General features: G+C 38.7%; 1 protein-coding gene across 2 annotated transcripts in view; it reads left to right on the top strand.

Moving 5' to 3' along the window:
* Positions 1 to 13071, top strand: part of GPC6 (glypican 6) — a 1071594-nt gene that overhangs the window by 966561 nt on the left and 91962 nt on the right. For both annotated transcript variants that reach the window (XM_082434646.1, XM_082434647.1), the window contains exon 6: positions 8512 to 8655. In XM_082434646.1, the coding sequence (XP_082290772.1) occupies positions 8512 to 8655 (144 nt within the window). The remainder of the gene's footprint in view (positions 1 to 8511; positions 8656 to 13071) is intronic.

Below are 13071 nucleotides of genomic sequence, written 5' to 3'. Positions count from 1 at the left end.
TCCTAGCTAGACACCCAGCTGACCCCTCAACTCCCCGCATCCGCTTGGCCCTCACAGTCAATCCATAATGAAACCCATTAAACGGTCATTCTAAATTTCTTTTGAATCCATCACAGTGGCTCCCCTAATTTTATCATCTCAGCACAGGGATTATAGCCTCCTAATTAGTTCCCTGCCTCTGGCTTTCCCATACTCCAATCCACGCCCCACGCTGTAGCCAGAGGGATTGCTGAAAATGCAAATGTGTTCACATTACTCCCCTGCTTAATATCTTTCCGTGGTTCCCCGTTGCCATTCGAGTAAAACCCAGACATGTTCCTGCACGATGTAGTCCTTGGCCTGCCCCTCTGGGTCCACCACTCACCACTCTCCCCACCTTAAATTATTCAGGTAACCGTTGAGCACCGATCGTCTGCGAGCCCAGTGCTAGGCGCTGTGGACATGGTGGTGAATAAGACCAACAACAGAGCATGAGTCCTAGTAAAAGTTTTAGTCTAGGAGGTGAGAGAACCTCTATGTGCACCAGACGTACAAATGGCCTGGGCTCTGTTGCTTGGAAGAAGCATCCTTTCTCATCTCTAAGTTTTTGCACGTGCTCTTCCTCACCCTGGAACATTCTTTCTACCCTCCCCATTCCCCCACCCCAAATACACAGCATTCACCAGGCATAGTCCAACTATTTCTTCACTTTCCTGGCAAGATTCAGTGGTATACTGGGAAGTGTTTGCACAACCAGCTCTCTGTGCAGAAAACATGCTAGTTTATAGTGTTTGCCAGTTTCTGGGGTGTAAGTTTCAAGCTACCAACATGATATCAACTGAACATAGTAGCAGACCACAATGTAACATTTCCCCCTTAGGGGCACACTTGGCATACTTGGCTTACATAACCACAGGAGCATAAATCATGGTAAAATAATTAGGAAGTAATGAATTTTCAGTGTATATTACCTTTGATTTTAGTATAATTCATATCATTTTAAGTGTATACAATCTAACTTTTAATAATCACTCTGCTTAATGACTGGCTTGCAAAATTCCTGAAAATGTAACACGTGGTCTTGTGAGCCAGGGAGAGCCGGTTCCAGCACGTCGCTGCTCTCCTGGGATGCTTTCTCTGCCTCTCCGGTCTGGGTCAGCTGCCTCTTGTGGGTGATCGCATAGCACTTACTACATTCTACTGTCATTGCCTGATTTCTTGTCAGAACCCTCATGAGATCAGGGACATGTCCAGTTGCCACATCCCTAGCACCTCCGTCTGTCCTTAGTGACGCTCTACAAAGATTCACTGCATAGTAGTTTGAATGAATGATACAGAGCCAGGCTGTTGAAATTTGCACATTTATGTAAATTCTGCAAAGTGATCTTAAAGAATTGCTTTCAACCTTGTAAACAAAGAGCATATGAAATAATCATTTAGTGAGGCCACCAGAGTTAGGGGTTTTTTCTCTCCCCACACTCGAAATATGTTTCGTTCAGCTCCTGTCACTCCTCCCTGCTCACCATTTCGGAGGCAATAGCAAGGTGCTCTGCTGTTGAAGGAATGCAGAACCTTCCAGGAAAAAAAATCATCTTCTCCAGCAAATGGAAGGGATTTGCTTTTATTGAAGAAACGATTCTAGGAAGTATGCAACCCATCTGACAGATTTTCTGGAAGCAAGATGCATAGGCATCAGGAGTAGATGTTTAAAACCTTGAAACTGACACAATCACTGGCTTTTGAAAACTGAAGCCAATGAATGAAAAGCAGCCAAAACCGAAAGTGCTAACTTGACTTGATTCAGTCCAACCCAGAATTCTCTACACAGAATCCTGGACCCATCCAGGGACTTTGAGTTTGCCAGAGAGCTTGGCCAAAGGATCACTGTAATCAATCTTTAAGGAAACAAAAGCATGAATCAGAGAGCAAAGAAAAAGAGAGGAAGAGATGGAGAGAGGAAGTAGGGGGAGAGGGAAGGGAAGAGGAAAGAAGAGAGAGAAGAAGAGAGATTGTTCGGAGACATAGGATGAAAGCCTGTTTTCTTGAAAGGCAATCCATCAGGAAAATTGGCACACTAATAAAAGTAAAAAAATAAAATAAAATAAAAAATGCTGATTTTTAAAATGTTTGTATGATGAGTATAATGATTTTATATCTAAAGAAAGAAGTCATTATTAAAATGTTTTAAGTTTATATTCAGGAAAACACTTCTTAGGATATTAGCAGATTGTTGTTAGGAACCAGAAAAAAATGTGCAAAAATGAGGCCCTGGGGTGTCTAGTTTAATCTTGTGTCATGGTGATGATGGAGGTCTCCTTGCTACTACTTCTAATGAAATGAGTTTTTTTAATATTTTAACTTACTTGCATCTGTTGAATGAGGATAGGTGGACGCACCCTTGACACCCATTTCAGTCTTCACGTTTCACTTCCGCTTTGAGCTGAACCTAGACGATGAGTGACTGGGCTGTGATACAACTGTGTGCAGGCTCTGCTGCTTTTTACAGGATGGGGAGATCGGGAAACAGCCGCTTCTCTCCAGAAGACTTGCTCTCAGCTCGCCTACCAACAGTTAGAGCCAAGCCTATTTTATACACAAAGTCTTCTGCTCTCTAATTGTCCCATCAAGCACAGCCAGTAGCTATTATCAGATGAGCAAGAAAGCAGCTTTTTTAAACAACAAGGTCCTACTGTGTAACACAGGGAACTATACCCAATCTCCTGGGATAAACCATTATGGAAAAGAATATTTTAAAAAAGAATGTATATATGTGTAAAACTGAGTCACTTTGCTGTGCAGCAGAGATTGGCACATTATAAAGCATCTATACTTCAATTAAAAAAAAAAAAAGAACAAAAAAGAAAGAAACCGGATTTTTTGGTTCTAGTTATCAGTTAAACCAAGTTGGTGATTTGGTTTTACTTTAAGTTGGCACAGTAAGTGGAGTAAAGGAGATATCTTCTTTTTTTTAATATGGATGGATAATTCATCATATTTTCTGAAGCCTAAGGAAGAAGGGTTCAACTTTGATTTTGAGATAACTGACTGCTGAGATAAGTGTATGAAACACGTAGCCCTGAGTCTGGTCCATCATAGACACTCAATAAGTATTATTTCTCTTTCCTTTCCTGTCTTTTCTTTCTCATTACAGAAATCTACCTCCTAATTGACTTCAATAAATGTTTGCAAAAGGCAGAAATTATAACTAAAAATTTTACTTATTCATAATCTTTCATTTCTGATTTTTTAAACACATACTATGTGCTAGGAACTCTTACGGATTCTGGGATACAATGGTGAACAAAATGTATAAGATCTTATTCTTCATAGATCTTAAATTATTCATGCATCAGTCTGCATAGTCCCTAGATTTGATTTGTTACCTGTTATTGTCCTATTTGATTATAGATTACGTCAGTAAAATAATAGTACATCTTTTTACCTCATTGCTTCAGTGTCTTTTCTAAGCATCATATTATTTTATCTTCACAACAGCCTTGAGATTTGGGGACAACATAGTACCCCCGTGCCACACAGGTGCAAGGAGAAAGATGGAAACCAGGACTCCAAGCTTTTAGACTCTTATTGGTGACCTTCCTATTATACTTGTCTCTCATGAAAGAAGTGGCCACACTTGGACAAAATGTATGCAGAGCCCGTCAGATATGATAGCTTCTGTTTCCTTGGGAACAAATGGGATAGATTTGAATTCCCCAAGTGGTCATCTAACAAACAGTTCATTCATTAACACTCTAATGTAAATTAGAATCTAATAAGTAAATAAAACATCACTCTCAAAACATCAAGTCCAATTAAGTCTAGGTAGCATAAACTGTCACCCCTACTACTATACAAGATTGGAGTTTTGTTTGCAAATTTCAAAAAGATGTATGGGAATAGCAACATCTTTCCCACCAGAATAAAAACCCACTGAGTAGAAACTGAGAAGATAAATTTTTTAAAAAACACACACACACCGGCTGAGACAGGACTGCTGTGCAGCCGTTGCTTCTCAGATCGCCAGTAATGACTTCGGTGAATGTATAATCAACCCGCAGAACATAAGGGAGACAGAGAGGTAAAAGCTTGGATGCCTCTGAAAAAGTGCACACTGTGTTATTTATTTTAAGGAAATATGTTAAGGTGCTGCGATGTTCTTAAAGGAATAATGCTTGTACTTGGAAACCTGAGACAGCACTCCAACCTGTTCTCACCACACCCCCTCTCTTTCTTGTTTCTCCAAACAATAAAATGTCTCTTCTTTCAGCACTTTCTATCTTTAATGTCAGCTTCTTTCATCTCAGAATGCCAACATACTTCAGAGACGTTATCTTAGTAATCCTCTTAAAAGAGAGGATTCCCAAGCTAGATATTCCCGAAATCCACAGGTTTTGCGAGTCTGCTAGGTGGGAAGGATAATTTCTTTGTACCTCTGTAGCATCTGTCTACACTGGGACTTCCAAATACTTTTCCAAATTATCTAATTATCCTTTTCAATGTTCCTTGGAGGGAGCCAGGCAGGAGGCAGTACTGATTCTGTTTTTTCAAGGAGCAGAGCTAATGCTTTGTTCCACGACAAGGTGACTTAGCCTGCAGCCATATCCTCCGGAAAGTTCTGTTTTAAAGCGGAGACCTGTATAGTATTTCTTCTCTTGAGTTAAAGGTAGTGGAGGAGCGGGGAGTGGCTTCACAAATACCTCTAGGTAAGAGCAGTTACATCTGAATCACTTCTCCTCTTAGCTAATTAGAGCAAACTTCCCAGTGTGTCCTGGTATGTTCCCTGGAACACCTTGTGAGAACTTCCTAGAGAACCCTTGGCCAGATAGTTTTGGAAAACACTACAAATGAGCTTCTTCCTTTTGACGAGTCAGAACACACGTTACCCTGGTGAAGCCCTGCTAAGGTACCTCATTTAACTTGGACGCATGGGATCCATTGCTTATGTAACAGCTGTGAACAGCCTGGGAAATAATATTTTGTGGAAGACATTTAAGAAACATCAGCCCAGACATTTTTCCCCCTCAAATCTCCTTACTCAGAAAACAGAACTAGAAAGAACCGATCGCAGAATGATATAATTAGCTAATTATTATCAAGCACTTACTTTTCCAGACACTGGCTTCTATTTTCCTGCCTTATGTATTATTGCATTTTATCATCACAGCCTATCTGTGTGGTAAATAATATTATTATTCCCATTTGACAGAGGAGGAAACTAAGGTTCAGGGAGGTCCTCTGAATGCTGACGTGGCACTGGGCTGTCCTCAGCTCCTCCTGTCACCTGTCTGCATACCTGCCCTTGGTGAGTGCAGCCAGTTTCAGGGTTTTAAATACCATCTTTAGGCTAATGATCTAAATCTGCATCTGCAGTCCTGACCACTCCCTGGGGGAGAACCTTGATCTACAGACTCATTGAAACTAAGACCTTTCCCCTGCACATTATTCCTCATCTGTTTCTACCCTTATTCAAAATACAGAATATTGGGGCACCCAGGCCACCAGGAAGAAGGTTCACTGGTCCTTTATAGGAATATAGCCCCAGACCTCAGGAGGCCCAGAACTTTGCCTAACTATCCTGCTGCTATAGCAGGCTCAAAAACATTGTCTGAGACAGTCCAAATGTTCTGCATGGGAATTCCTTCTGTCAACGACCCCATGAAACCCATGTGTGAAAAATATTTTGTCTAGCGAATGGATTGCATGTATTGAAAATGAGATTATTAATTTTCACTTTGTATGTCATCTAAGTTATTTGACGGATATATGCTGTTTAAGATACATTCTCTACATGAGAATCATACAGGTGTTTTAAATCATTCCCGAACAAAGACAGGGTGAGCTGAAAAACAGCTCTTGATCCCTAAGCTTTGCACTCCCACACTAAAGGTTATCTCTTAAGACAATTCCCTTTTTCTAAGGGTATACTAGAATCTGTGCTGAAGGCCCTTCATTATTCATATCTTCACATATTGTGACAGATTTCTGTGAAGGTCTCCATCTGATTATGGGGTTAGGTGTTGTTTCCATAGTAATTAGAAGTCTGTGTCTTCAATTTGGATCATAGATCATAGACCCAGCAATTTCTGCACCGAAATCATCTTCAAAATCCAAGCCTGATATAAATAACAGAAAGCTACGAGCAGAAAGCTGTATAACTCACCTATGTTCTATCCTTATAATTAACACTCTCCCCCAAAAAACAAAAAGAAATCATACACGTGGTCAGGTTTTCTGTTACAATGAAATATCTCCCCTGGGGCACTAATATTCTTTCAGGGCATTTCTTGTTCCTTTGATTTAACTTAAGCCAGTGAGCCAGGTTCTTCCCAAAAGGCAAATTAAGAAAGTCTGTTAACTCTTTCCATGTGCCCAGCTTCAAGAAATCTCAGCAAAGCCATTAATATTGTTTTGCCCTAGGCTTTATACTTTTTAAAAGTCAGCTGTCGTTTTCGAAGCAATCCAAAATAGCACACTCAACCGAACCCTGGAGCTTTGGAAATGCTAATGCCCTCCATCAGCAATGACCTTGCCGCTGGGAGGTGATTTAGGCGGTGGGCAGAAAGGGGCGCACTAGCTTTATCACACTGGTTTACACCATCGGCTTCAGAAATTGTGTGAGAGAAGAATAATCAATAGTGTGTTAAGGCCAATCTCGAGGAATGCCAAGACAAAGTACTCCCGCCCTGCAAAGTGCTGAGTGGAAGGAGAACTTTTGAATACAGCAAAGGAGAAATCAGCTGTAGTGGTAAAACTAAATGAATTGTGTCTCAGGATGGAATTTGTCATTGGGAATGGCACTCAGGAGCCCTTGTGTACTTCAGTGGAATCCCATAATATGCCTGATGAAAAACGCTTGTTTTAGAGTTAAACAACACAGAGTCAAATAACAAAACCAGAAGGAATGCATTCCAAACACACACGTGTACCTGAAGAACTGGAGGACATAAATAGTCCTGAAAAGTTTACTGAAAGAAGTATCCAGGGTAGAATAATCTCCTGTGTAGAAACGGAAGAAACGCAAAGTTGAACTTCATCAAAACTTCCTGAAAATGTTACTGGATTTCCTGTAATTCTGTCAAAGGGATTATCTCTTGATAACCAGCAGAGAGTGCGAAGCTTCTAAAACTGGCAAAGGAGGTATCCCCACACCGCCCGGAGTAAAACCACTGTGGAAAAGAACTAGCAGCTTGGTCCCTGAGATCATTACAATAGAATGTTTGACTTCCCATGGCAACCCTTATTGTGACATGAACAGCTGTCAACAACAAAATTAGAGGAAACTGTCATTATAGGGAAGTTATCCACATTTGCTTGCCCTATTTCCACATCACTGCTCAAGAGAGTGTTTTCAAAGAATTCTTCTATTAGAGGTTTTCATTACTCAAAGAGGAGACACTCAAGTTATTGGCCTTATATGCTATACATGAAATACATTTGTCACAGTAACAAGAATCCCAAATGAATGTTTCTTGAATGCCAAATTCAAGTACATGAAAATGTCTGGGACATAATTTCTTTAATCCTGAAATCATCCTATGAGATAACTATTACAATTCCTACTTTTAATACAGTCAATTCTCATTATTTGCATAGTTGTGTTCTATGAGTCACCACAAACCCTGAATTAGCAAATACTGAACCATTGCTCCTACGAGAAATACAGGGTTAGGTTCCTGCAAGGTTTTAGTCACATTTTCATCAACCAGTCAATCCATAACCTTGTTGTAGGTGTGTCTCTCCTGAAAGACACCTTATTTGATACATATTGTTGATTCGTTAACATTGAACTCACAGCCAAGTTCACTGTAACTCATGCCTGAATTAAGTTTATCTAACACACAGTTTTCTCCAAAAGGCACATCACAGCCTTAGGAACACTAGACAGCACTTCAGCCCTACGGTCGCGGGCCGTTTTAAACTGGGAAATCACCAAGTAAAACACAAAAGTATGGAAAAAATGTGGCACTAAATAGACCAGCAAAGAGACACACGTTTACAGCTTGAGAGCTGAAGCAAAAAGGCAGAGCTTCTCCTTGTTGAACTTCAGCTGTGAACATGCACTTTGCCGCTGTGCCCATGTTTGCGGAAGTGTTTTGAGTATTGATTTGGGGATTACAAATTAATTTTAGTGTATACAATCTTCCCTCGGTATCTGCAGGTGATTAGTTACAGGAGCCCCCGCAGATCTCAAAATCAAATTTGATCCGAGTTTGTTTAAATTTGCAGATGTGAAACCCATGGATACGGAGAGGGTTAACTGTAGGCAAATTCACAAAAACGGAATCTGTAAATAATGAGGATTGACTGTATACGTAGAAAATAAGAGTCAGGCCATAAGTCAGTCACTCTGTATCTGACGGAGTAATTCTGTTTCATTGGTGCTTGTATTTGTTTAAGTTTCAAGATCAGAGTTTTTTTGGAGGTAAGAGTTCCATGAAAAATGTGGGAGCCAGTGCACTGAATGCTTTGGCATCATAATCTTGGGAAGAAACTCATTGTATAACTTTCGTAAACTTTCAATGGTTCTTCCAGGTCTTTCAGGGATGTGGCCAACCCAAACCTGCTCCAGCCCTCAGATCTGCTCGCTCAGCTCCCGAAAATTTTAATACACGGTTCAGGCCTTACAATCCTGAGGAAAGACCAACCACTGCTGCAGGCACGAGCTTGGACCGGCTGGTGAGTTTTCCCCTTGTGGCCACTTTCTGTTACCAAGGTTATTCTTTAGAAGACGTAATGGGATTCTGAAAAAGCTGGTGGTAAAAGTCATGTCATTCTTATATCTGCTCCTGGTCTTAATTAGAATATTGAAAAGTAATGAGATCTTCCTTTTAGGTCAAGAATTAGATTATTTAAGAAGTCTTATCACTATTAATCCACTCATACAATGGCCAAATTTTCAACTCCATATTTCTTCTGAAATATTAATTTGGAGACTAAGTTCCTATATCTTCCAGAGATATAATTACAATAGCACATTTCTTATTCATCTGCTTCAGTTACTTATTCAATTATGATACAATGTAACTTTATCATGAATGTTCCTTATATGTAAAGTTTTCTGTTTGAAAAATCTTGCCAAGAGACCCCAAATCAATACTACGACCATATTTTTTCTTTTTTATGTGTCTTTTAAAAGTTGGAATGCTTAGAAATAGTCACTCTTTGATCCGTTTAAACGTGTGTCAGGAGACCAAACATCTATCACTGAAGCAATTTACTTGGAGATTACAACCATAAATATAGTAAACACAATTTCTAATGTGTTTCAAACATCAAATTTTGCTATAAAAAATGAAAAGCTCATAATTTCAAAGAAACACTGCCCAATTGTTTTCAATACAATTTATAGCACTATAAACAATTTATATACCTGTAATTGTTAGTGCCGTTAATGTTGCTTCGTCAATTATCTTGATGTAAAATTAACAAATAAAAGCCTTAAGGTCATAAAACACTTGAACCACATCTGATTATGTCATATAAACTCAGATCTCAAGGGTTTCTGGTTATGAATATACTTTTATTAGTCACTGTTATAAATTACTTTATCATTTTAGCTAATATCCTTCTACAGTATAGAACTCATAAGATTAAATTGGTAGCGTTTGGCCTCATATGAAGTACATCTCAGCATTTCTCTCTATAAAACTCAAATGTGCTTACAACACAAAGACCTATCCACGAAGTGTCAAAGTGAAGGGGTAAGTGGAGTCATTAACTGCTAAGTTGTTATAAACTGATTACTGTTCATTAACAAATAAAACCCCCTCTTCAGTGTAGGTTTTGAAAAAGGGATCATTTGGGTAATTGCTTCAACCTTGTACTTTACCTTAGTTATATCTATTCTCTATTCACAATTTCAGGAAAAGTTTAAAATTAGTCACCTTTTTCCTTTTAAACAAACAATTAGATTCCACCAAATAACCAGCCAGTTGTAAAGAAATGGTGGTTTCATTAGATTCCATTGTTTGGGTTTTTATTTTACAAATTCCTTTGTATGTCAAGATCCTTTTAACCAGAGCACAATTTGTGAGTAGGGGTTTGACCTCCGTCTCTCTCGCCCTTTTGTTTTTTGTTTTTTGCTTTTTGCTTTTCCTATTTCAGTTGGCTCTAACTTAGTTAATTAAACAATTCAGGCTTTTCAGAATTTTTATTAACTCTCATATCAGAACTGGGCACAATGCAAGATGAATAAGTTTTAGAGACCTGCTGTACAACCGTTGTGCTGCAGATAACAGTACTGTATCGGTTAAGAGGCTAGATCTCATGTTAAATGTTCTTACCTCAGGAAAATAAAATTGGAAAACAAATGGAGTACATTATCCACTGAGTTAAAACTGCATTGATTTTAAACAATATAATGACATCTATGATGACTAATTAATTTGTTTTGCCTTTGAAACAGAAGCACAGTATTCTTTCCTCCCAGGAGAAACACACACACACACACACACACACACACACACACACACACTCACTCAAACAGGGGAAGTAGAACAAGAAAAATACTTTTCCCAAGGCAACGGTATTTATACAATTCAGTACAGCTTGAATAAAACATCAGCACTTAGAGAATTTCACAGGATGTTTAAAATCTAGTAGATATGAAAATTGGTATTTGAATCTTTTATAAAGGAACTTCATTGGTCATCCTCAAAGTGCCCCAAATATAAGGGTCTTGAGGAATCTTGGCAAATAGGAAAGTGATTTAGGATCTTCTATTTTACGCACCCCCAAGATACATTTAACCATTTTTTAAAAGAATTAGTAATGGTTAATCATATGATCATGAGAAAAGGACCAAACTCAAGGTACATAAGGACCAGAGTCAGTGCAGAAGAATTTAAATCAATAAGCCAATTTTATTCTAAAATATTCTCTGACGGCATATAGTACTTACTTCCTCGTAGGTGTGGCTTCGGGCTCTATAAGGGAGAATGGCAGTTTTGTTAATTTTTTATTCAATTAAATTCTGATTCCTTCCCAAATTGTAAGAATTAGCGATTTGTAATTCACAGCCAGTCATAAACCTACCTGGAGCTACTTTCCCAGCCCCTAAGACCAAGGGACTCTTTCCATGTCAAAAGGAGCTATACAGGGTTATTCTTGAGACACACAAGCTAATCCCGAAGCTAACATCAGAATGTCCATTTTGCGGCCGTTTGTTCCCCCAAATCTTTCGTCCCTTTGCAGGTTCAACATAGTTCTGAATAGTGGAAAGGTTGGAGCAGTTATCTTGGCCAGGCAGTGCTGTGCAACAGTCAGATAAAATCATCTTCAAGATACAGGCAAAGGTGATAGGTCCTGATGGGTCTGCCATATATCACTGCTTATTTGGAATGTTTATGAACAAGTCTCATGTTACCTACTCCTGTTTTAATTTTCCCCTGAAAAGATGTTTCCTGAATATTTATAAGAAGCATGTGTCCCAGAAAAGAAGGATAATTGGAAAAGACTTCCCTAAATTTCTCTCAGTGTTTCAGCAGAGAAAATGCTTCAAAAGACAGCATCCCAAAGACGATCCCAATCATCCCACCTCTTTTGCCAAACTGAAAATATCTTAGCTATAAAGCTCTTGGAGAGTTGCTTCTTACTACCATTTAAAATTAGTACCTGTGGCATTAACTTTGGGATCTGTTGGTAAATGTTCTTATACCAGCTATTATAAAGCAATTTTTTATGTGAAGTGGTAGTTATGGGGTTTGTTTTAGAAATAAATCTCCTAATCCCAAACTAGGTAAACCACTGCTAAAACTTATATAAAGTAATTGAAAACAAAACAAAACTCTCTCTTAAAAATATATCAGTTCCATCATTTAACGTCTTACTACATTTATAAGGAAGTTGTCAATTCTTTTATATCACTAGGAAACATTCCATGTGTTCCTGCAAAGTTATATGGGCATAAAAAACAGTTTAGGTGTAGCTTTCAGACATACTACCCTAAAGTTATTTTTGTTATCCAATAATGAATGAATATACTTGTATAAATTCCGCTTCTGATGGAAAGCTGACCCCTCAGAGAATACTGAAGTCCTTCCTGCCAGCAGCCATGCTTTGTTCAAGAAATGAACAAATGCCATCAACTAACTTGATTCACAAACTGGTCCCATCATCATCTGTCTCTTCCTGTCACCAACACTCACCCTAGCCGTTCTTCTGTCCCAGCCCACTGTTACTGATTTTCAATTAAATAGACCAGAGGTGGTTATTTGAAATCAGGAAGAGATTGGTTCTCTTCCTTTTTTCTTAAATTTATACCCTGTGAATTCTCTTAAATAATGTGATGTGAAACAGTGATTTCTTTAAAGAAAATTCCACTAGAACTTCACTGAAAGTATAGTGTGTAAAAATAAATCAGCGCAAAGTAGCTTGATTTTAAGATCTGAGCATACCACCGTGTTGGTTAGTAGTACAGCTCAGAATATTACAACACAACATGCTATACAGCTCCTGGACACACTTGGGCAGGGAGTGTCTGTTATTTTACTCCTGCTGATTCGTTAGAGCAAAAATATACTGTAAATTATGTGTCTTAGAGGAATATATTTTATTAAAGTAGATTAAAAAAAAAACCTAGACTTGGAAGTTAATTCATCAAGTTGGCAATGAGTTAAACCAATGAATCTCCAGTAAGTATTCAACATCATAACACGTGTGTGCAGACTCTCAAATATTCTACTGCTCATTCTGAGGGAGTCGGGGGTGGGGATGGGTGGAATGCCAGTCTGCAACGCTAAACGTTATACCTGTGCTGTGCTATTATGTAGAGAATAATCTCTCTTTCTTTTTCCTTTGAATTTGTTTTCCTCTTGCTTCCCAGAGGATTGTGTGGAGGACAATGCAACATAGTGTAAGCTTTGGTCTTCTTATTCATCTTCTCATCCCCATTTGTCTTTGTTTGGTCATTCCGGAGAGTTTCTGAGAAATCCCACCTCCACTTCCTCTTTCCAAATTGTCTAGAGAGAGAACATTGAACACTGTACATGACCAACAGGTTTAAGAATGTCCTCTCAGCTTGGTATTTATGGTTAACAACCATTTTGGTATTCTTTCTCAATGGCAAGGTTTTCAGTCTCAGCTTTGTGTAAG

Source organism: Balaenoptera physalus (genome assembly GCF_965194825.1).
Source record: "Balaenoptera physalus genome assembly, chromosome: 18".
NCBI classification, from domain to species: Eukaryota; Metazoa; Chordata; class Mammalia; order Artiodactyla; family Balaenopteridae; genus Balaenoptera; species Balaenoptera physalus.
Note: the sequence above shows the minus strand (reverse complement) of the source record. Positions and strands in the feature narration are given on the sequence as shown.